A 24,813-nucleotide genomic window follows, 5' to 3' on the forward strand; every position below is an offset into this window, starting at 1 on the left:
TTTGTTTGAAGCCTGAAATGTGGCGAAAGGTTGAAAAGTTCAAGGGGGCCGAATACTTTCGCAAGGCACTGTATATGTCTCATTAGAGTGAGGAAGAGGAAAGATTGTATGGAGCAGATGCATGGAATGCAGTACACAACATCGTCAGATGAACAAAGCCACTGCTGCTGTTCATAAACATACAATTGTTGACTCTTTGCAAAAAAAGAAGTAGTTCTTGAGTAGATCAGATGGATAAACTGCAGTATCCAAGTTCTTCTGACGGTTTGTGGTCCCGACCCAGGCGGGATCTTCGAGACGCTGGAGACGGAGCCCATCAGCGTGGAGGAGCTGGCCTTCAAGTTTGCAGTGACCAACATCAACAGGAACCGGACCCTCATGCCCAACACAACCTTGACCTACGACATCCAGAGAATAAATCTCTTCGACAGCTTCGAGGCGTCGAGAAGAGGTAAGAATACGTCTGGCGTTCGCCCGTTTCATTTTCAGTTGGTAATTATGAGGCTGACTAGAATCTTTTTTTAAAATGTTATTAATTTGGGCCATTTCTAGCCTGCGACCAGTTGGCGCTGGGGGTGGGCGCCGTGTTCGGACCCTCGCACAGCTCGTCGGTGAGCGCCGTCCAGTCCATCTGCAACGCGCTGGAAGTCCCTCATATCCAGACCCGCTGGAAGCATCCGTCGGTGGACAACCGAGACAGCTTCTACATCAACCTCTACCCCGAATACACGTCCATAAGTCGAGCCGTGCTGGACATCGTGCAGTACTACAAGTGGAAGACGGTCACCGTGGTCTACGAGGACGCCACGGGTGAGTCGACAAAACCTTGGAGCCAGAGCCCTTTGTCCGCCGGGTCATTTTGACCCCAATCTATCGGGAATTTTAACTCGAGTTGTTCCAACTGCCCACAATGAGTCAGTGTAGAATACCTGCAATTAAATACATTTTATTCTTGCAAATTCAAAAGTCATTCAAAATAAATGGTAGTAAGTTTCATCGCGTTTACCCCACCCACCCCCCAAAAAACACACTTTGAAATCCTTCAGAACAGGGAGTCTGTAGAGCCTTAACATGGGCTAAAATGTCCATCTGTTAAATACATTTTTGCAGTTATGATCTCCCCGCCCACCTCAAATATGTAAATGACATCACGTACAATATTTGCAAAGAGACGATTAGACCTGAGTCAGTCAATCTCACAGCCCTGCTGAGCTTGTATTCCATGAGCATTTTTTTCATGTGTTCAGGACTTAAACCATTTAGTTATTTATAGACCACTAGCAGAACTTGTAAATCTATTCTAAAACAGACTAGAACCTGATCTAAAGAATCTAGAATTGGAGTCATATGCTCTGACTGCTTTGTTCTGGTCACAACCTGAACTGCAGCATTCTGAACAAATCTTTTTGGGGAGCCCAGTGAGAAGACCATTACAATAGTCAAGCCAAGTCAGGCTCGTCTTATGTAAGACACAGCGCTGCTAGTTTTATTTGTTGTACAGAGAAATATATATTTTTAATTTCAAATGCAGTATTTTATTATTGTAAATTTCAATTAATTGATGTATTTATTTATTGCTGTAATAGCTGAATGTCACCACTGGGGATTAATAAAAAAAAAAATTAATATATCATTACTGAAATCAGCTGAATGATGTTGGGGGTCACGTAATTTACCGGCAACGATGGTTCTGTGTTGGAAGGCCTGATTCGCTTGCAAGAGCTGATCAAAGCGCCGTCCAGGTACAGCATCAAAATCAAGATCCGCCAGCTGCCCGTGGGGAGCAAAGACGCGCGGCCGCTGCTCAAGGAGATGAAGAAGGGGAAGGAGTTTTACGTCATCTTCGACTGCTCCTACCAAACCTCAGCCGACGTCCTCAAGCAGGTAAAGAGCATTAAAGCCTGACCGGTCCTCGCGCCCGTTAAACATAAATACCGCACGCATCCCCAAATGTCAAAGGAATGGAAAAGCTGCCAATTTTGAGGAAATGTCACGATAACAATCCCACATATGTATTTGTAGGTAAAGTCATATTTTTCCTAGCTCAAGTTAAAATATCAAGCTTGGTTTCAGCATGGCAGAATGCGTTTTCTCACATGCATTGGAAAGATTTCGAGTGTGATTTTGCAAAATAATGAAGCCAAAGCTGAAGCTTTTTTTTTTCTTTTCGGTATGCTTGCTGTAAACATGACGTTGCTCATCGGCAAAAGGACACCATACCGGCATCGAGATTTTGTTTTTTCTGGAGGAAATTATGGAAGCCTCTATATAGCAGTCAGTGTTAGCACGAAAACTTTGGGCTTCTTAAAAAAATGAAGAAAACATAATGGCGGGAAAAGCCTACTAGAACACCGGAAATGGGCTTTGGGACAATCACATCCATTTTCAATTGTGGCACTCTCTCCTGATGTAAGTTTGAATGTAAATGGTTCATTCGAAACACAGCTACACTACATCCCGAATTATTAGAGGGTGTGGGCACTTGTGCAACCACATTACCTCAGTATCAGTTTATTTTTACCTCTCCTCTTAAAAATATTTTTTTCCAATTACGTTGCACAGGTTGTAGGTCACATTAATGGTAGGAAATGTTTTTGAAACTATCTTGGTCATATTTTTTTATATCACCAAATCCTGGCCTTTAAACAGGGGGTGTGTAGATTTTTGAGAGACACTCTTAGGAACCAAGTTTTATGAAACCTTGCCGTATTTTCCTTTTCTGAAGTCTGAAATAAAATTTCATTAAATTTTGGTGGAGGCAGCGAGGGATCGATTACCGCTCGGTGATGGTGTCGACCAGTTCAGGGTGTGGTCCGACTTTTGCCCGAAGCGAGCTGGGATTGGCTCCAGCTTTCCCGCAACCCTTGTGAGGATGAGCAGCTTGGATAATAACATGACATGACATGTTCCATATGTCATTACTTTTTCATTTGTATTTCTACTTCCATTACTCGCAGTGGAGAAGTGGAAGAATGTAACGAAATGAATCGGGAAAACCAAGCCGGGTCGGGATAGCTTTCGTCTTAATATTGACCACGCGCAAGATGGGTCAAATTGGAAATCCTGCGTTTGAAGCTCAAATCCCAGCAGGGCCCGTTCGAAAACTGGACTTTCACATTTAGAGGCAAAATCTGCATGGAAAATGGATTGAAAGCTGCAGTTTGAATGAATTCTCTTCCCACCCGACGCAGATCCTGTCCATGGGGATGATGACGGAATACTACCACTTCTTCTTCACCACGCTGGTAAGCATGTTTTCCTAGTTTAAGGGTTCCACACCCGAATAGGAACGATAGAAATAACTCAAAATAATCCACAAAATCATCGCAACCCACTGTAGGCTCGCTCCCATCCATATTTGTAAGCGTACATGTCATAAAATCACTGTAATGCGCTAACCTTTGCCTTTCACAAGGGAAATAAAACAGTGGCTCAAGGAATAATCTACAAAGTCAGAATTGTACCTATAAAGTATGTTTCATCTAATTCACGTGACAGATCATAATGATAACCATCAACGTGATCAATAGAAATTTAGCAGCAACTCAAAAAAATCCATAAAGAGAAACTATGCTTGCTCACAAATGTTCAAATGTGAGCTTTGGGAATGCTAACGTTCAGCGAGCACAATAGAAAAAAAAAAACCAGCAACTCGAAATAATCCACTAAATGAAAAGTATGTATGGTCATGCACGAGCGTGTGCGTTTGTAAATTAGGTGCATCATCGAATTAATGTGATTCTTATTAATATTAACTGCCACCTGACGCCATAGAAATAAGAATCAATGACAGGAAATGATCCACAATGTCAAAACTGTGCTTGTTTACATGAGCAAAAGCATCCTCGCAATTTATATGCGGTATCTAATCAACGTACTTGTTATTAATGCTACCTCCACTTAATAAAATTTAAATAAAAATGAGTCAAAATAATCCACAATGTCAAAACTATGCGTTCTTACACGTATGAGTGAACACAACATAGATGTATCATTTTATGAATGTGATTGTTAATAATGCTAACCTCAATTTAAGACAATAGAACTTAAATAGGAAAACCTCCAAATAATCCATGAAGTCTAAACCAATTTTGCTCGCCGTGGAGATGTGTCGTCGCATAAATGTGATCGATATCAATGATAATCTTAACCAAGATCTGTCAAATTAAATACCGGTAGTGGCCCTCAAAATAATCCACAGTCAAAAGTGCTTGTTCACATGTAAACAAATACTGTACATGCTCTCGACATAGTCGTCATCTGATTTATGTCATCGTTCTTCATGGCAACTTTCAAGTCACCAAATCGAAAATGAAACAGGACGACTCTGAATAATCCAGAGGTTGGGTGACTGACCTGGGCTTTCAAGAACTCCGTTCCCCACAGGACCTGTTCGCGCTGGACCTGGAGCCGTACCGCTACAGCGGCGTCAACATGACGGGCTTCCGGCTGCTCAACATCGACAACCCCAAGGTGGCCTCTGTGGTGGAGAGGTGGGCCACGGAGCGGCTGCAGGTCCCCGCCAAGGCCGAGTCGGGAATGATGGAGGGCATGATGACGGTAAACTGGGGCCCCGGACGCAGCCGGCGCTGCCCTGAGATGCACGCTTAATTCGCACCGTCACCACACTTAGAAGCCAAAACATTTGCATGTCGAATCATGACGCCACATTGAAATGAATGGAAATGCCATTAATCCGTTTCAGCACCACACCCCTCACTAAAATTAATAAAAAACAAAACATTTGTAACATGCGTATGAAAAATGGCACTCATTGATATTGTGCTTTATAAATCAGAACGTTTTTGCTGTGTTTTTTTTTTACTTCAGTCAATCAACACTGTGGTGTTCCCTCTGGTGTGCGCACCTTGGCCACCTGGGGGCAGTAGAATACAGATAGACAACACACAATAACCTGCAGTGATTTTACACAAAGGATAATTAATGCCTGTAGGTAAGATGTTGTCGATCTACATGTGGTGCTCCACCATTTGTCAAATGCCAAATGCTATTTATTAACGCGTCTGCGGGAATTACCACGACGATATTCTTGGCCCAGTTCAAAACTGAAATGGAACATTTTGCTTTAAGAGGGAGGCGTTTCTTTGCACTTGGTGGCTAGGCAAACGCAACTGCATTTTTAATCTGATGTCCGCACTTTTCCGGGGGTTTACTTTCATAAATATTTGAAGAAGCAGCTCAAAAGATGTTGTTGATGGAAGCACGTAGACTCTCCGAGAAGCGATCCGCTCAACGGGACTCCGCAACTCAACAATAAATGGGGCATGTTTGGACCGTCTGAGAGCTTGTTAAGCAGCTCCCCTTTGACTTGTTTATTTGCATTAATGAGGGTCATTAAAAGCTATTTATAGCTCTTGAATTGGTAAACAAATGTAATCAACATAATTACCCCCCACATGCTAATACTGCTTGTGAACGGTGCTGGACGGTGATGTGAAAGAGGCCGTCGCATATTAAAAAAAAATAATAATAATAATCAAGGCAATCACTGAGAGAATACACACATAAAAAAACTATTTGGGGGAAAGATCTAATTGGAGCGTGTGATAGCCCTCATTAGTGTGCCGCACAATTACACACCATGTTGTTGCGTGGGAAAAATGTTGATATTGATTACTAAACAAATAGATACAAATGTAGCCCTGTGATTGGCCGGTGACCAGTTGGGGGTGGTCTCTTTGTATTTTAGGGAGTTTTATTAAGAGCTTATATGAACAAAATCTGACCATTAGAAATATTTGGAAATCTGAGTCAATAGTGTCAATAGTCAACAAGATTGAAAGTTGAGAAAATACATGGATGTAGGGCTTGGCTAATTTTTGGGTTATAAGTATGGAATAGAAAGAGGAATTTAGGATTTTGTTTTTATTTTGTAAAGGTCATTTGTAGCTGCAGCAGCAACTGAATCGAGAATGTTTGTGGTTGCAGACGGAAGCATCGCTGATGTACGACGCCGTCTACATGGTGGCGGCGGCCTCGCAGCGGGCCGCCCAGATCACCGTCAGCTCGCTTCAGTGCCACCGACACAAGCCCTGGCGATTCGGGGCTCGCTTCATGAACATGCTCAAAGACGTGAGTAGTTTTCATTAAGATCTTCACTTCTTCATTTTTTCCCCCCAAATGTGTTACGGGAGCGTTTTCTTTAACGACGCATCCTGCCAACCTCTGTTGGGCCGTTTCTTAGCATTGGTGTTCGCTTCGGTGTACATAACATTTGATATCATCGATAGAAAAAACCTTTGTTCTCAATTATCACATTTTTGCTGCTTATAAACAAAGAGCTGAAATGTGTATCTATTTAAAATAAGTGATATTTAGTTTTATAAGAAATAATGTGTTCAATTTATTTACTCATTTAGTGAGGTTGTATTATTTGCAATGTATTTAATCAACTATTAAATTAAAAAAAGGTTAAATCTCAGTTTTAAATTGTATAATCTTTAACTATCTTAATTGTAATTAACGAACCAATTATTTACCAAAAAGGTGTTAAACTCGTACTTTTTTCAGTAATTATCTTTACTTACAATAAATCAATTAATTTATCAAAATAAATATGTTACATCTAAAATAGAGTACTTTACAATTGTGTATTTACAAATCAATCAACAAATTATTTTATGAAACAAAGAAATGTTAAATGTTTATTTCGCGATTGAATTGGATCTCATGACATGTACTTGGAGAGGGAACTGTATTTATTGTAACTGTATTGTCATAAGCCAGCAGCACGGGGGCGGACCCAAATGCAGGACATCCAGGCAAAGGCATAATGTTTAAAGTGGTTTTATTCCAAAAACAGGTCAATACCAAAAGGCAGTCCAAAACGAGGTAGAGGCACCAAAACGCTAGGCAAGGCAAAAACAAGGTCCCATGACTATGAGACAAACTAAGAAGCATGAGAAGACGTGATCAAACTAAAAGGGCACAGACTTGCTGTGACAAAGGATTGCTCTACACTAACTTACGCACTGTAGCGGAGTATCCCAGAATGCAGTGAAGCATGCGCAACGAACTGCCCAATGCCGATGACTGTTTTTTTTTTTTTTTTTAATTAACCAGCTTTATCAGCTCTAAGCTACATTAATAGGATTTTTTTAAACTTTGTAATTAGCTCCAAACCAGGGGTTGGGAACCTTTTAGGTTAAAAGAGCCATTAATGTAAAATATTTTAAAATGTAATTCCAAAATAGCCATACAATAGTTTTTTAAATTTAAATACAAGTGTATTTGCTCATTTTGGGTAAGACCAATGCTATTAGAGTACAATAAGTATCTGAATTTTTTTATATATCAATGTTACGCTGTTGCTAACCAATGATGACAAAAGTACTTCTTACCATTGATGCCACTTCTGGTGCCGGTTGGTTTTTCTGATGGCTTTGTACTTTCGAACATTGTCCGATTAAGCTTCATGCAGGCGTTGCGACTTCCATCCGTTCATCGTGAACATAACGTAATGGTCCGATGGTGAACAGTTCTTGTCGACAAAGACGTGTCTTTTATTTGTTTGATTATCTTGTCGTTATGCAAAGTTGTCAAAATATTTATTGGCAACATCAAGTACGAATGCTTTGGCATGCTCCCCATCTGCGAATGGCTTTCCATTTCTCACAATCGCTAAAGTGCCAGTGAAGCGATCAGAATTCCATTCAACTTGTTGGGTCCAAACACGCATTTGCTGCCGACTAACTTGGACTCTGGAAAGTAGTTCTTAGGATCTGCGTCCGACCCTTCTGCGCCTGCGCACATCGACTGCCACAGTAAACTACGGCAACCCCGCTAGGACAAACTGTCTCCGCCTCATTTGCGTTGCCCACGCGGCAAAAACGACGTGCACGGTATGTCGTTATGAGGGCTCTGCGAGCCATATGCAGCCATCAAAAGAGCTAGACACGGCCCGCCAGCCGTAGATTCCTGACCCCTGCTCTAGGATAAGAAAATAAGAAGATAAAAAGAAGTCACACAAGGAGAGATTTATAGCAAGTATTTATGTGGATTAAATTCTGATGCCTCTTTTCATACTAATCCAGCATTTGCTGGGAAAATAGTATTTAAACATGATTTTTTTGGGGAGGGGGAAGGGGTTTTTTTTATTTCTTTTGTGAAAATAAAATATCATATCGTCTTTTCGAACAAAGCAACAAAGGAATATATCTGCTCTGGCTTCGGTTAAATGAATGGAAATTATAGAACCGATTTTTCATTTTAAAGTTTAGACAAACGTACAAATATTTACATTTCCGTCTTTTGTGTAGAATTGAACTGAAATTCCATACAAGTGTTTAAAATGTTTTGCAACACTACCGGCAAAAATGTAAGCCATGTTTGCAAGAGAGGTTAAATACACATGATACGCATGCACAAACGTATTTTGCATCAGCGTCGTTGATGGAAATATGGCAAAAATATGTTTGACCTCGTAGTTGAAAATTTTTCATTACAATAGTTGCCGGATTTCGTGACACGACGGCGCTCATCATGGATGCCAGCGCGTGATCAACATGTTTGATCGGAGAGGATTTACAAAGGACGTCTCAATGGCAGCGTTTGATCTGGATTTGGCCGTCACGTCACCGTCGCGGATGTGCACAACGAAAGACCGAAGCTTTACAACCGTGCGATAACCTCTCATAAATAAACAAACGGGGAAAAACCTACACGCATAAGTTTGCGAAACGCAATCCATTTAGGCTTCCAGCGCTCGTAAGACAAATTTAAAAGGCCCGCAGGAATCTCTGCTTTCAAACAACGTGATTAGTTTCACCCTGGAACATTTGCCAACTGACTTATCTCTATGGAGAAGACACAAAAAGGGCTGGATTATCTCGGCAAACAGAAAAGACGGCAGATTCTCACTCTTTTTTTTTTTTGGACAACACGTGGTGGTTTTCACATTATACAGCACTGGTAAAAGTCAACCCCACCTCCCATTGTCAATGATATGTCCCAATAATAAGAAAAATTCTAGCAGAGAATGTCAGTGCTCCAGCTACCTGTTGAAAATGACAAAAGTATTATCGGCTACTCGCCAAAAAACGTTGACCACTAGGATTAGGTGTTGTGAAAGGCGCATCAGCTCCCATGTCTGCCATTGTCAACATATATTCACATGCAGAAAACAGTTTACTGAAGCTTGAGAAATAATTTAAAGGAGCGCTGATATGCTAACGTACAACCGTTAGTGCTAGGACTAGCTTGCTAGGCTACAGAACCTTCGGTTGCCTGCTTGAGTCGTATTGTGTGAACATAACTCCAGTCACTCACATTTGAAAAATGTACGGGTATGCTCAGTTATGCCCGCAGATATAAAATTGCGGGTGTGATTAGGGATGGAATCGCAAGACTTTAAAATAACTTACTGAGTTGTTATACCCGAGTATGTAGTTGTTACCTAATACCATCATCATAATTTAATGACACTGCACAGACTGAGGCAGACATTTTTTTAAAGAGGTCAATAGACATTGAATTTCAAAACTAAATATTCATATAATCAAATCATTTTATCATTATCATGATGTATTGTTCTAATCTCGCGTAATTTACGGCACTATCTACTGTCAATCCATTGATGAGAGCTAGCATTAGATTGTCGATATCTTCCTAAAGCATGGAGAGGGGAAAAGTTTTCAACTTCAAGACAACGAGGTACCACGGGGGAAAAAATTACCGCTCGCATTTAGATCTGGACAGACTAGTCTAACATTAGAATTTAGATCAAGTCAAAGTCAATCACAATCTCATACTTATTATAGTTGGATACTGAAACATTACCTGTGTTATAGCCCAGAAATGTTTTCACTGTAACTCAAGAGTGCCCAGATTTTTTCCCCCCAAGATCTACTTTTTAAGCAGCCAGCCTCTCGTGATCAACCGGCGGGGGAGGCAGGGGTTTCAACCAAAACTGCACCGCGATCCACGGATCGAGCACCCCTGGTGTAAATCAATTTCCTTTGACATGGCTCATGATGTTGATGACTTTCGACATACGTGAAGAAGCTCGGAACATGCGTTTTGGCATTTTGGCATCACTTCCGAACATGCTCAGTACGGTTAACTGGCTTTTCCTGTTTCCGGGTGAATACTGATTGTTTAGGATCAGGCTTGTTTCGTTACCAACGTTTCTGAAATAAACATGTAACTTAATGTCCAAGATTACACAAAATAAGCGATATCTTTCGATATCTACTTTTTCCACTTGTAACTAATTTTACGTGCGTGATTTTTCGTGCTCGACTGTGCAGATTCGCAAGTGCGATGGCGCGCGAGCGTGATCACGCCCATCAAATGTGAGCGACTACCTCAAGCGATCCTTGAATGCACCAGTGACAACGACCCCCCCCCACACACACGCACAATACACTGGCGCAGCACACAGTTGTTGTCATTGCCATGGTAACGAGCGTACTGAATCGCTCGTTGACCGCTGTCACATTTTCTGGTTCCAGCTTTTTGACAACGTACAGCCCGGTGATCAATACAGTGATGCCGGAATAGTCGTGTAGTTTTGCTACTATCTGGCTAAGATACGGCAAAATTGTACGGCAGTAGTTGTAAAAAGTGCAATCAGGAAAAAACAAATTCGTCTTGTAGTCTGATCCAGCCATAAGAAGGAGACAAAACCTTGGCTAACGGAAAAACAGTAATTGGTGTCAAGGAAGTACAGGGTCACAGTGCCTCGAGACAGCAGTTTCCAAACTGTGCAAACTGACAAATGGCGCCATATTCACCTATAACGGGGCAACGGCTGTACTGTGTGTGTGGCCGCCTGCGTCTAATGGATGATTTGTGCATTTTTTGGGTAAAAGCTTTATCTGCAAGCGCACTGCTCAGATTCAACCTGACTGTTATTCAAACTGAGCTCACTTCATTACCGACGAGTGCATTCATGAGCCGAGCTGTGCCCGCCCGCCGGTCCGTGCATGCCCGCTCCATTTACATCATCGTCGGCTACACACACGCGCACACTTTAAATGTCCAGCCAGTCCAGACGTGCCCATTACGACGCAACGAGCCATTGTCTCTGGGACTGGCCCTAATGCTCATCAATTATTCATTCCCTCCTTCTGCTTGTTTAGTCCGGCCTCTACAGTAAACTGGATGTAGCATTTTTTTTTTGGTATCTGACAATTTAAAACAAAAATAATTGAGATTCAGCGCGTGCCCCACATCTTCCCACAGGCGCAGTGGAACGGCTTAACGGGACAAATCGTCATAAACAAGACAGACGGCCTGCGCAAAGATTTTGATTTGGACGTGATCAGCCTCAAGGAAGACGGCTTGGAGAAGGTGATCCGTCTGAACCGCTTTTCTCTTCCTCTTAAATGAGTCTTAAGAACAAAAAAATAAATAAAAATAAATAAAAGAAAGAAAATAGCTGTCATTTTCATTTGTCACCACAAATGTAGCCTGGAATAAAGAATTGACCTTTCAGGAGAAGTCCTGTACCCTTAAAGGAGACATATTATGATTTTTTTTTTTTTTTTTTTAATAATTACTGTGTTTGTGACAAGACAAAATACCCACAGGAATAATAACACACTTTACATGCCATGATTAAAACATGTCAAAGTCTGTTCTGATGGGGCGGAACCAAGGCAGTGTAGTTTTTTTTTTCTTTTTTCGCCATGGCGACCAGGGGCAAAGCCAAGCTGCTTTTACCCCCGTGTGTGTGAGTATGTTGGGGTGAGAGTGGGTGTATGAGCATCTATAAAAGTTCTGAACGCATTTTCACTTGTGGAGGCAGCACTTCATACATGGTTTTTCACTTTTTAATTCCCAGTGCCTTGCTCACAGACTCGTTTTTGGTAATAGGCAAACAACAAAAACTTTAACAGGTTGTTCATTTTCACATTTCACTCCGGAAACCTAACGATCTGTATCCAAACAAATAAAACATAACTTTTCCATAATATGTCTCCTCTGATAAAAACTTTAAATTCTTAGAATGACTGAAAATACTGCTGTTTTTTAAAATTATTTTCTTAAAGGGGAAATCCAGCGCTTTGCATGAAGAGTGTATCCAATAGGTCATGTAATATGTACCCTATTTTGACAATGTGATGTTAAATCCTCTCCCATTTAATAGAGTTTTGAGAAGATTTTTATCCACAATTACGAATTTTCAGGGGCGCTGCCATTTTCGCGAGTCCATGATTTACGTGCACGGATGTGACGTGAACTGTGCCGCAACAAAGGCTGGATCACATGGGACACCATTTATGCCCAGCACCGATTTCTCGTATTTATCCTCATCTGATGGAGAAATAGCAATATCGGTTGATCAGGAAGACGGAGGAATACTTCCATATAGATTTGAACCTGTGGCTGTAAATGTTGAATATTCGGATGGTTCTTTGGACTGGAATGACGCGGAGTCTGGCCGCGAGCCCAGCTTCCGGGAGGCAGAGACCGTTAGCCCCGGACGTCGAAGCTAGGCTAAAGACCTCCGCCGCCACCGAAACTCGGCTAAAGGCCTCCGCCACCTGGAAGCTCAGCTCGCGGCCCGCCGCCTGGAAGCGCGGCCTGCGGCCCGCCGCCGGAGCTCGCTGGTCAGATTTCGCGTCATTGCTGTCCAAAGAACCATCCGCGGCTGCCGGCCTGGAGCTCCGGGATCCTTTATTTAGGCACTTATGTCCCACGCCTAGGCCTCCGAGTAGTCAGACTCCGAGTCATTCCACCCGAAGAACCATCCGTATATTCAACATTTACAGTCTTCCCGATCAACCGTTCCTGCTATTTCTTCATCAGATGAGGATAAATCCGAGAAAACAGCGCTGGACATAAATGGTGTCCCATGTAATCGAGCCTTTGTTGCGGCACGGTACACGTCACATCCGCGCACGTAGGTCATGTGACTCGCGAAAATGGCAGTACCCCTGAAAATTTGTAATTCTCGATAAAAAATCTTCTCAAAACACTATTAAATGAGAGAAGATATAACATCACCTTGTCAAAAATAGGGTACATATTACATGACCTATTGGATACACTGTTCATGCAAAGCACTGGATTTCCCCTTTAACATTTGGACTCAAAGTACACATTTCCCCACATGATTTTGTCGCCGTCTCCTTTAAACGTCCAATGCCATCCGTTTTTTAAAAGTGCTCTTTCTTTATTGTTTCCTGCAAGATAATCGCAGGCAACAATCGCCTGAATAAAGTGTGGAAAAAGGTCTGTAGCCACTTTAGCTGCCCGCTAAGCAGACTAAAGCCTCAGTAACGCTGTTTACTAACCGACGCTTGTCATCTGAGTCTCCCGTTTTTTTCTTTCCCCACTCAAACGTGTCCATGTCTGGTCTCTTATCTGTCGTGCTTTGATCATTTTTCCCTTACGTGTCGCTCGTGTGCGGTGGTTCTGGCGAAAACTACGCAGCCGGTAAGATTGTCATCTTTACGTTCGGTCTTTTGCAGATAGGCGTATGGAACTCGCAAACTGGCCTTAATTTGACAGAAAGCAACAAGGACTCTGGCACAAATGTCACCGACTCCATGGCCAACAGGACGCTCATTGTCACCACTATTCTGGTACAGTAAATATCGGTGTCTAGCACTGTCACGCACAACAACAAAAAGTCCGTTTAACTGATGCCACCCACCTACCGTAATTTCCGGCCTACAAGCCGCGGCTTTTTTCACACGCTTTCAACCTGTGCGGTTTACGCGGTGATGGGGCTAATTTGTGCATTTTTTGTAACGGCCGACAGGGGGCACTCGAGCGGAAAAGGTAAGAATGAGACCGGTGGAATATATGTGCCAAGGAAGTGACTTTTACCGGCCCTGTTAGCGCTGCGCTAGCGTTAGCGCTGTTCTAGCGTGTTGCTGCTGTTACTGGCGTGTCTCCTCGCTAAAAATGTTCTATAGAAATTCAATACAAATGTATAGAATTCTATAGAATTTGTACAGAACAACTTGTTCTATAGAACTTTGGCTGTGATTTTCCATAGAATTTCGACAGAACAAAATTCTATAGGACTTTGGTCTTAAAGTTCTATAGTTCTTTAGAAATTCTTTAGAAATGTTCTATAATTTTTTTTTTAGCAGGGCTCAGTGATATTTCCTGGTAAGTCTTTTTTTTAACTGGCCCTGTTAGCGTTAGCGCTAGCTTTAGCGTGACACTAGCAGTAGCACTAGCGTTAAACTCTTTCTGTGTACCATCTTTGTAAATATCTCGTGTATCAATGTGGGTTTCAATGTGGGCACTTGCAGCTTTTACAAAGCTGTGGCGTATGTATGTACCAAATGGTATTTCCTTTGCAAATGTACTCGGTGAGGCTCGGAACCAGGTGCGCTCTGTTGGCCGGGAATTACGGTAAATATCTTTACAAATGCTTATTTGTATATTTTAACTGATTAATCAGTTTCAAAAACAGGCACAGAGTGAAAAGTATAACTTCTGCTAACAACCCTGGCAAACCTTAGCTCCTCCCCAACAGAACTAGAGATAAATCAGTGACTTACTATTCTCACAATTACTACTTTCCTCTGAGCCAGTGTCCAGGGGTTTGGCAGCGTCTACAAAAAAAAAAAAAGTTCAAGATTCTGCTGGGAAAAAAAAGAAAACTATGGGGAAGTTGACTGTATTATTCCCATCAGGAATTGCAATTCCCTCTCAACTGAAGGTGTTTCCGTTTTCAGGAAAATCCCTACGTGATGCACAAGAAGTCTGACAAGCCGCTGTACGGAAACGACCGCTTCGAGGGATACTGCCTGGACCTCCTCAAGGAGCTCTCCAACATCCTGGGCTTCTCCTACGAGGTCAAGCTGGTATCAGATGGGAAATACGGCGCTCAGAACGACAGAGGCGAGTGGAACGGCATGGTGCGCGAGCTCATCGACCACGTGAGTACTTGGAAGCAAACAGTTGTGGGTTGAAAAAACAGGGACGGCTGTGAACCAGGAAGCACCACAAGTTAAAGAGTATTAAGATTATTATTATTATTATTATTATCACTGCCAGCACTCCCAGTGAAGATGAATATTTAACTTCTAAGCCGTCAATGGCAGTGAATGTGCTACCTCATTTAAACGAATTCTGTGATTTTGTGGTGACTTGTGGCAGATGTGTTGGCCTTTGTTGGGCAGGCCTAAAAATATTCTCCGTCTAATGTGAAAAAACAAGAAAAGCTATATTTTCTCAGTTCTTACCCTGAGCTAATTTAGCATTGTTGGTAACTCGGTTCTCATTGTAAGCAAACCTATCGGGACACGTTGTTTTGATAGCATAAAAGGTGACCCAATATTGTCTAGATCTTAACAAATTGTGAAGTAACAGTCAGTGTTATCGCAAAACCTTTATTCTTCAGATGGAAACAAAAATGTCAGGAAAAGTCCAATAGAACATCTGGACTTTATAATAAGAGGCACTTTAAATGGTGGTAGGTGTGTCGCGAGTTTTAAAAAGTTTTAGTCTCTTCATAAAAATCTGCCAATTGAAGTCTGCTCTGTAGACTTTTAGTCGAAAATAAAAGTACCTGTCCATATACTTCAATAAAGTATAGGAGTACTTTTGCCTCAGTCTCATCTGAGGGACTCTGACGCTTTTGCGGCGGTCTCCAGGTGGCCGACCTGGCGGTGGCCCCCCTCACTATCACCTACGTGAGGGAGAAGGTGATCGACTTCTCCAAGCCGTTCATGACGCTGGGCATCAGCATCCTCTACCACAAACCCAACGGCACCAACCCGGGCGTGTTCTCCTTTCTCAACCCGCTGTCTCCCGATATCTGGATGTACGTGCTGCTGGCCTGCCTCGGCGTGAGCTGTGTCCTCTTCGTGATTGCCAGGTAAAACTGTTGAGTTTGGCTTCGTTAGGCAGTGGTTCTCTGCAGTTCTCATGATTATCTGGTGTGGAGTGATTTTTGTTAGGAACCGTTGGAGTCACTGCATTGCGATACGAGGTGTGTCAGAAAAGTTTGTGGACTGCCATCACAAGACCCTTCAAATCCAAACTGCAAGTTTACCCCTTCAAACCAACCCCAGTGGAGTCTAGCAACTTTTCAGCAGTCTCTGGCGCGCCTTCATGCACTCTTGGAAGAATTCTTGTGGGGTCTTTAGCAGCACCTTCGTCACTGCCATCTTGATGTTGTCTACGTCTTCAAAACGGGTTCTCTCGATGAACAACTTGAGCTTGTCACGGTGAAGCAACCACAGATTTTCACGTCACAACTTTCACGTCTGCTCGAGCGTCTCTTTGTAGATCTGTTTGTTGATTTCATAGCCCAAATTGAAGGCGTTTCGGAATACCGTACATGGCGTCCAATACCGTTCTTGGAACTTCTCTGACGCACCTCTGATAAAACGCATGGATTGTGACCAAGCTTATTGTGTAATTTTATTTTTTTATTGCTTCTTTCAAGTCGTGGAAGTCTAATGGGAAGTACAGTATACTGGTCCCGAGTATAAATCAGAGCACTCACACTAGCCAGAGATACCAGACTTTAGACATGAAGGGGTCTTAAGATTGGTTTTGAATGGCCTACAGTTTCAGTACACACTTAGAGCAAAAGGAACAAGTTCTACAAAACCTTTTAGGCATACAAACTAAGGTTTCAGCCAGTCAGAAGTTCTTTTTTTATATGACGACTTTTTGGCTTTCCAGGTTCACTCCCTACGAGTGGTACAATCCCCACCCCTGCAACCCAGACTCGGATGTCGTCGAAAACAATTTCACTCTCATAAACAGTGTGTGGTTCGGAGTTGGAGCTCTCATGCAGCAAGGTAGGCTTCTTGATTCAATGATTCCAGCGTGCGTCGTCGCTGTTTTTGGTTATGTGATGCCATCTTCGGCTTTCAGGTTCTGAGCTGATGCCCAAGGCGCTGTCCACAAGGATAGTCGGTGGAATCTGGTGGTTCTTCACGTTGATCATTATATCCTCCTACACTGCCAACTTAGCTGCCTTTCTCACGGTGGAGCGAATGGACTCGCCCATTGACTCTGCCGACGACTTGGCCAAGCAAACTAAAATAGAGTATGGCGCGGTGAGAGATGGCTCCACCATGACATTTTTCAAGGTAAGCGTGACAGTGAACCGCCGCCGAGTCCCGGTTCACTGAGCATTGGTTTTTAGTGCAAGTTAGAGAAAGCCTTTGCTGGCAGAAAACACGTCTTTGACTGTCCATGATGTTGAGCTTGTTCTGAAACATCCTACTTGACAGAAATCCAAGATCTCGACTTACGAGAAGATGTGGGCCTTCATGAGCAGTCGGAAAAACACAGCCTTGGTGAAGAACAACCGTGAAGGCATCCAGAGGGTCCTCACCACCGACTACGCTCTCCTGATGGAGTCGACCAGCATCGAGTACATCAGCCAGCGCAACTGCAACCTCACGCAGATTGGGGGTCTGATCGATTCCAAGGGCTACGGCGTGGGAACCCCAATAGGTACCCGACGTAGTTCTTGCTACTCTTTGCCATTGTAGGGATTTAAAATACGACCCAACTGGAATCAGTAAAGTCCTGTGGAATATTTTTTTAAAATTCACTCACCGAAGACAGTTTCACTCAGAAACATGGAAGTTGGTGGGCATGTCTACTGTGAGTACACCCACAATCCATCCCTGAAGAGACACGAGTCTGATATTTTGGCTCAAAGGAGCAATTTGCTGGTGGCTTCGGCCATTTCCAGGGATCCTTCAAGGGCAAACCCATCAACTACTGCAGAGGAGAAACTATCAGTGTCAGATTTTCACAAAGTATCGGCAGCCTTCACGAGAGTGATTACCTTTAAATAATGATGTATCGGCTCGATACCAATTCCCGTATCGGTACTCACTCATGCCTATTGAGAAGACAACGGAAGTCTGCCATTTTGGTTTAAAGCAGCCAATTTTAGGTTGTAATAGGTGATTGTGAGTGCGGCTGTTTGTCTCAATGTGCCCTGCGAATGGCTGGCAACCAGTTCAGGGTGTACCCCGCCTCTTGCCCGTTGACAGCTCGGATCGGCTCCAGCACGCCCAGTGACCCTTGTGAGGATAAGGGGCAAAAAAAAATGTATGAATATTGGCAGTGAATATTGTCTCCATTCGCTGGGATACTTCAAGGCCAAACTCGTCAAAGACTGGGAAGGCGGACTTATAAATGTCAGGTTTTTTTTGCTGTAACTCTCAGTGGCTGGTACTGGGAGCCTTCACGGGTGTCTGCTACCTTGAAATAATGCTGTATCGGCCAGATACAATTCCTGTATCGGTACCATGGAAAAAACATGAAAAGGTCTGCCATTTTGGTTTTAAAGCAGCCATTTATGTGTCACTTTTGACATTTCCAGGAATTCTTTAAAGAGGATTTTGTCACATAACTACTAAATTAGTACCACTAATACTAGATGGGGTGACAAACTCCACATGGGTATGTGCATGAATGAGAGGGCTGGGGGAAGAGTGAAGCTCCAGGGAGAAGAGATAGCGAGGGTGGACGATTTCAAATACTTGGGGTCAACAATACAGAGTAGTAGTAGGTGAGTGTGGAAAAGGAAGTGAAGAAGCGGGTCCAAGCGGGGTGGAACAGTTGGCGGAAGGTGGCTGGTGTTTTATGTGACAGAAGAGTCTCCGCCAGGATGATGGGCAAAGTTTATAAAACAGTGCATGATGTACGGATTAGAGACGGTGGCGCTGCAGAAACAACAGGAAGCAGAACTGGTGGTGGCGGAAATGAAGAAGCTGAGGTTCTCGCTTGGAGGGAGCAGGTTGGATAGGATTAGAAATGAGCTCATTAGAGGGACAGCCAAAGTTGGATGTTTTGGAGACAAAGTTAGAGAGAGCAGACTTCGATGGTGTGGACATGTTCAGAGGCGAGAGAGTGAGTACATTGGTAGAAGGGTGCTGAAGATGGAGCTGCCAGGCAAAAGAGCGAGAGAAAGACCAAAGAAAAGGTTGATGGATGCTGTGAGGGTGGACTTGAAGACTGTGGCTGTTAGAGAGGAAGATGCACGATATAGGCTTAGATGGAAAAAGATGACACGCTGTGGCAACCTCTAATCGGGACAAGCTGAAAGGTAAAGAAGAAGAAGAAGTAGGGAAGTTGGATGACTTGCCCCCCCCCCCAAATATTTACAAACACGAGAGCCGTCTTCTTGTTCTTTTGTTTTCTTTCTTCTACAGGCTCCCCTTACAGAGACAAAGTGACCATCGCCATCTTGCAGCTTCAGGAGGAAGGCAAGCTGCACATGATGAAGGAGAAGTGGTGGCGGGGCAACGGCTGCCCCGAGGAGGACAGCAAAGAGGCCAGCGCTCTGGGCGTGGAGAACATCGGCGGCATCTTCATCGTGCTGGCGGCCGGACTGGTCCTCTCCGTTTTCGTCGCCATCGGAGAGTTTATCTACAAATCCAGGAAAAACCTGGACATTGAGGAGGTGAGCGTCGGCCAGTGCGAGTGGCACAACAAGTACTGACGTGCGCTCCATTTGGGCCGCGCGCCCGAGGACTTGAACACGGCGCACGGTTGAGCGGCGCCCTTCTGAGGTTAACGGGAAACGTCCGAATGTCTGGAACTGCATTGTTACAATCAAAAATTTTTAATCACAGAATTTAGATTTTTCGGTAGCTTTGATGTAGAGCTCATGAATACTTTAATTGAGAGAATACTTAAAAAAAAACACTTCGTGGAAAAGACATTTGTCAGCGTTTGACATCATGATGCTTTACCATCATGGCCTTTCTGTTTTTATGCAAAAAACAACAACAACAACAATACATTGTACTTTTATTTTTGTGTGGGACAATAAGTTTTTTTTTGAGGGCAAGACACGATGAAATGGTATTCTTGGCAGTGAATATTGTCTCCAAATTTGTTGTATTTATCAAGTTCATGTGTTTTTTTCTTCCTTCTCTTGAGCATGTCAGGTGTCGCATTGGAATGAAAAAACAAAAAGTTGTGACAACATTACATCCTTTTAAACCTTTGATTGCTGCTTGTTTGGTATCGGTGTGTTTATTTTCTTTTGTCTGTTTTTACCTGCATTTCATATCAAAAACATTTGGGGTAATATATTACTTTTTCAATGCTTATATCTCACTGCATACCACCAAGGTCTTACTTTTGGCACATCAAACTTAAGGTTTGTTGAGGGTCTATTATTAACTTAAACGTACAATTTGAACCCGGTGGTTTTTCATATTCGATACTCCAAAACACCAGGGGGCAGTATCTGAAAAAAGTAGTTTGTATTTTAATTTTTTTTTTTTTCAAAAAAAAAAACCAACAACAGGAAAACATTACCACACTTTTGTTTTTGGCGAACTGTGGTAAAGAGTGATCTGATTTTCATTTGTTCAAATTTTGATTCTATTTTTTAATTTTACATTGGAAATAATGGAAACAAATCATCTGTCCTACGACCAAACTGTGTTGGTCATAACTGCGGAGGAAATGTTTTGAGTAGTACTGCAACATCCATAATAGACTGTTTTCGACTGACATCACACACCTTCCAATTTCGAACGCGGGCGCCATCTTGGTTTGGTGAATTCGCGTAAACAAACTTAACTCTTAATTAAGCAGGAATCATTTCAGAAAAGCGCATGAATGGGGGCGCGCTGCTATGTTATCGGTTGCTCAAACGAAAGCGGGCGTCGTAAAGCGTCTTTCATTCGACTGCCAGCTGTGATCAAGAACCAGTGCGAGAAAACGGAGCAGTTAGCAACCAAACGGCGACAACTGCGGCTGTCTCGTATTAGCAGACCTGATCTAGCAGCCAAGCACAATACTCGTGTGTGAATGCAACGCATGTCTCCAAAATCTGTATTTTCTATTTCACTATAATAAGTTTGCAAAAACGAGTTACCGCACCGCTAGCTGTTCCCTGAGTTGAGTTAAAAATGAAGCCGTGGAAGTGGAGAAAAAGGAGCGGGCCCCACTTGGGACTCATCCCGGTCGAAGCTCTCTCTCTCTCTCCCTCTCGGTAGCAAAAACGAAAATATGTCTGACACCTCTTTCGTTGGTATAATCAACATAATTTAATACAACGCTGACTGCAATCACGCGGTACATATTGAAATTGCATTGTGCGGTACAGTAAGCTTAGCAGTGTGCTTACAATGGACACCGCCGCATGACGAACAAAGCCATCGATGAATTGCTTGTAGGCCTCCAGACCTTTGTAATTCTTTAGTCACTCCACGGTACAAGCGCTTGTCGGAATTATCTATGTGTGTTTCTCCAAGGCCTTTGGGTCGATATTGTCGATCAAAGCAGACTTCTTGTCATAACCGTTTCTTGAAACATCTGATGAGCACCGATAACTTTCCAATGTCTTTTTAGCCGTCATGCGTCACTTTTAACAGTCATACGAACATTTCTGTAACTCCAAAGGCACAAGAGTGAACGGCACATCAGTAGAGTGAACCCATCCAACATGGCCAGGTGCCCCGGATGTAGTCACCTTGTTGAAAACAGTCTATTGTCACAAAAGTGGAAGAAATCCACCTTTAACGTTGCAGATCTGCTGCACGTGACATTTTTTCGTTTGTTTGTTTTACATTTTGTCAGTATGTATAGTAAATGTAAAAAGAGAGACAGCACATTCCCCCATATTCTATATGCCTTTTCCACACAAGGGTCGTGAGTGTTCCAGAGGCCATCACAGCTGACTTTGGGCGAGAGCTTGGGCCTCGGTCATGGTTGGGGTCTGCCGCCTCCACGTGCATTCAACCGCCTGCTGGCTAATCTCGGGTATCAAGAGACCGCCGTGCTAGCTCGCTCGCTCGTTCGCGCTCGATACGTCCGTTGCCGTCTCTCACTTGGCCGGCAGATTACAGCGTTACGGCCGTCCTCGCCCGTAATCCTGTCAATGGAAGACTCGCCCCGAAAATGAAGTTCATGGAGAACTTTGCGCCGTGTAATCAGGATACAGTCGCTAAACAGCTTATATGATAAATGTTGTGTCACGATGAGGTCACGAACCTTATGTTGGGAATGATAGTCGAGTATTTTCTCATTCTCCGGGTAACGTGCTGACCCCTGCGTGAAAGTTCCCACATCAGAGGTGGTCAAAAAAAAAAAATTGTTTTTATTTTGCCATCTTAGTTGTAAAATCTATGAGGAAATCTGCGGCTCGTTGTTATCGGCAGGAAAACGTGAATATACACATATGTTCTATTAGCGTGTAAATTGTGCGATTAAACATAGCAAAGGGACAAAGCTCCAGATGTTTTAATTAATTTCTAATCCCCCTGTTTCCTAATCCTTGCCAGCAACTCTTGCCTTTCAGAGGGATAATCGCCGGGGTAATTGTGAAACGTACGTAGCGCTGGAGGCAAACGATCCGCAAAGATGGAGGAGAAAGATTTACGGGTGATACAACATCCATTTTGGTTTCGTCATTTCGAAAATCTGACAGGTTAGCACGGAGAGAAAACGGGCGGATCGAGTTCGACATTAAAACCGTTTCAGGTTTTGGTATTCTGATGAATTCCAGGATTGGATTTAAACTGCTTTCATTTTGTTTTGCCGCGCTTTAATCTTCTAACCCTGCGTTCTTAATCAGAACTGGGAGCAGGTTTTTAATCTGGCATGAATGAGGCCGCGGATTAGCAGCCCCCGACCTTGCCATGTCGCGCAGCTGCTGCTTCTTCCTCCTCAAATCAAGTCTGTCTTTCCCATGTCGCTCACACACACACACAAAAAAAGAGGATCATCATACTTTTTTCTTTTTTTTTTTTCACCCCGCAAAGCTGCAAAATGATGAAAAATGCGGGCGCCATTGGAGAATCCTAATTGCAGGGAAGTAAGTCAGGAGTTCAGTGAATGAAAGGGCGACGCTAAATCCACGTTTGACAGGCGTCAATTTGAGGATTGTGTGTCACGGCAGGCCGGAAGGAGGCGGGGATGATATCTGATGTCGGCAATGTTACCGTCGGCGTGTAATCCTTTTGATTTGGAGATGCGACATCGCTCGTTGGGACAGAGTCTCGCGGCTTTGCGTGGCGGGGAGGGACAGTGAACCCGAAGGAAGCAAACTGACATTTTTTGATATCACTGCGAGTGAACTGGATGGGAAATTGAGCTACACACTCTTCCAAAAAAAAAAAAAAAAAAACAGTATGAGCATTAGTGATGGCATTTCCTCTACTTTTAACTGGCCCTGCCGATTTTTGTTTTTCTGTGGAATCTATTCCCAGTATTCACTTTCACAGATCTGGGAAAAATTCAAGACCAAAAAACAACTTTTTGCGGGGATATTTTGATAATTTTTCAGTCTGCAAATAAATGCCCGATATGACAAGGATTTCTTTGCCTCCATGTTTGGATAAACTATTTTAAAGCGAGTTGGCACCTAATTTATGGAATAATAATGCTTTGCCGCCATCTTGTGGCATCTTTGTGTCCAAGAACTATGTTGAGGTGGGCTGAGAGGATAAATCTTGACATTTTTTTTACCTCGTGCTGTAGACTGTTCTAAATCATTTTGGGGACCATCAACAGTGAAAATAAGTATTTGAACACCCTGCTATATTGCACGTTCTTCCACTTAGAAATCATGGAGGGGTCTGAAATTTTTATCATAGGTTCATGTCCACTGTGTGAGAGATAATCTAAAAAATGTATGATTTTTTAAACAATTTATTCGTGTGATATAACTGCAAATAAGTACTTGAACACCTGAGAAAACCAATGTTAATATTTGGTATAGTAGCTTGTGTTTGCAATTTCAGAGGTCAAACGTTTCCTGTATTTGATCAGGTTTGCACACACTGCAGGAGGGATTTTGGCCAATTCTTCCATACAGATCTTTTCTAGATCAGACAGGTTTCCGGGCTTTCGCTGAGAAACACAGAGTTTCAGCTCCCTCTAAAGATTTTCTATTGGGTTTAGGTCTGGAGACTGGCTAGGCCACGCCAGAACCTTGATATGCTTCTTACGGAGCCACTCCTTGGTTTTCCTGGCTGTGTTCTTCTGGTCACTGTCATGTTGAAAGACCCAGCCACGACCCATCTTCAACGCTCTGACTGAGGGAAAGAGGTTGTTCCCCAAACTCTCACAATACATGGCTGCGGTCATCCTCTCCTTAATAAAGTGTAGTCGTCCTGTCCCATGTGCAGAAAAACACCCCCAAAGCATGATGCTACCACCCACATGCTTCACAGTAGGCATGGAACTCATCATTCGTCTTCCTCCAAACAGTGTACAGAAAAACACCCCCAAAGCATGATGCTACCGGGGGTGGTAGCATCATGCTTCACAGTAGGGATGGTGTTCTTGGGATGGAACTCATCATTCATCTTCCTCCAAACACGGTTAGTGGAACTATGACCAAAAAGTTCCATTTTGGTTTCATCTGACCACAAAACATTATCCCATAACTCTTCTATATCATGCACAAACACAAACTTGCACCTATAATGAAATTTTCAGACCCCTCCATGATTTCTAAGTGGGAGAACTTGCAGTATAGCAGGGTGTTCAAATATTTATTTTCTTTATTCTATTTCTCAGGAAGACCCTCGGAAACATGGGTGTTCACAGTAATCAGCTAAGAAAGTGTCCCATTGGTTTAACACAGCGGTTCCCGAACTTTTTGAGCACCCCCCCACCCCCCATTTTTGGCAAGGAAATTTTCAACCCAACAATCCTTCTGTGCTTGAATTGTAATTGTAAAGCGGGGGCTGTGCCGACTTAATTTTACACAACAGTTAAGAATGCTAAACGTTTTTGGTGCAATTAAACATTAAATGCTCTGCAGAAGACATTTAAAAGTCAAAGTGAGTTGCCTTTTGTTGTCTGAAAAGCAACAGACGACAACACAAGGCCAATCATGACACTGAGACACAGTCGGGATATTTTTACAAAGGCTTT

The 24,813-nt window shown here is 43.0% G+C and overlaps 1 protein-coding gene across 2 annotated transcripts in view; it reads left to right on the forward strand.

The window, feature by feature from the left end:
• The window catches only part of grik1b (glutamate receptor, ionotropic, kainate 1b), a 32,136-nt gene extending 12,273 nt beyond the window's left edge, over positions 1–19,863 (forward strand). The window contains exons 2-16 of one of the 2 annotated variants that reach the window (XM_061826798.1): positions 284–451; positions 553–810; positions 1,703–1,884; positions 3,192–3,245; positions 4,387–4,560; positions 5,950–6,093; positions 11,206–11,313; positions 13,159–13,200; positions 13,440–13,553; positions 14,664–14,867; positions 15,585–15,808; positions 16,624–16,742; positions 16,819–17,036; positions 17,181–17,406; positions 19,122–19,863. In XM_061826798.1, coding sequence (XP_061682782.1) covers positions 284–451; positions 553–810; positions 1,703–1,884; positions 3,192–3,245; positions 4,387–4,560; positions 5,950–6,093; positions 11,206–11,313; positions 13,159–13,200; positions 13,440–13,553; positions 14,664–14,867; positions 15,585–15,808; positions 16,624–16,742; positions 16,819–17,036; positions 17,181–17,406; positions 19,122–19,411 — 2,525 coding nt within the window. In that variant the 3' untranslated portion in view covers positions 19,412–19,863. The remainder of the gene's footprint in view (positions 1–283; positions 452–552; positions 811–1,702; positions 1,885–3,191; positions 3,246–4,386; positions 4,561–5,949; positions 6,094–11,205; positions 11,314–13,158; positions 13,201–13,439; positions 13,554–14,663; positions 14,868–15,584; positions 15,809–16,623; positions 16,743–16,818; positions 17,037–17,180; positions 17,407–19,121) is intronic. The other variant, XM_061826799.1, reaches the window with a different exon arrangement.
• Positions 19,864–24,813: the final 4,950 nt, after the last annotated feature.

Source organism: Syngnathoides biaculeatus, chromosome 8 (assembly GCF_019802595.1).
Source record: "Syngnathoides biaculeatus isolate LvHL_M chromosome 8, ASM1980259v1, whole genome shotgun sequence".
NCBI lineage: Eukaryota > Metazoa > Chordata > Actinopteri > Syngnathiformes > Syngnathidae > Syngnathoides > Syngnathoides biaculeatus.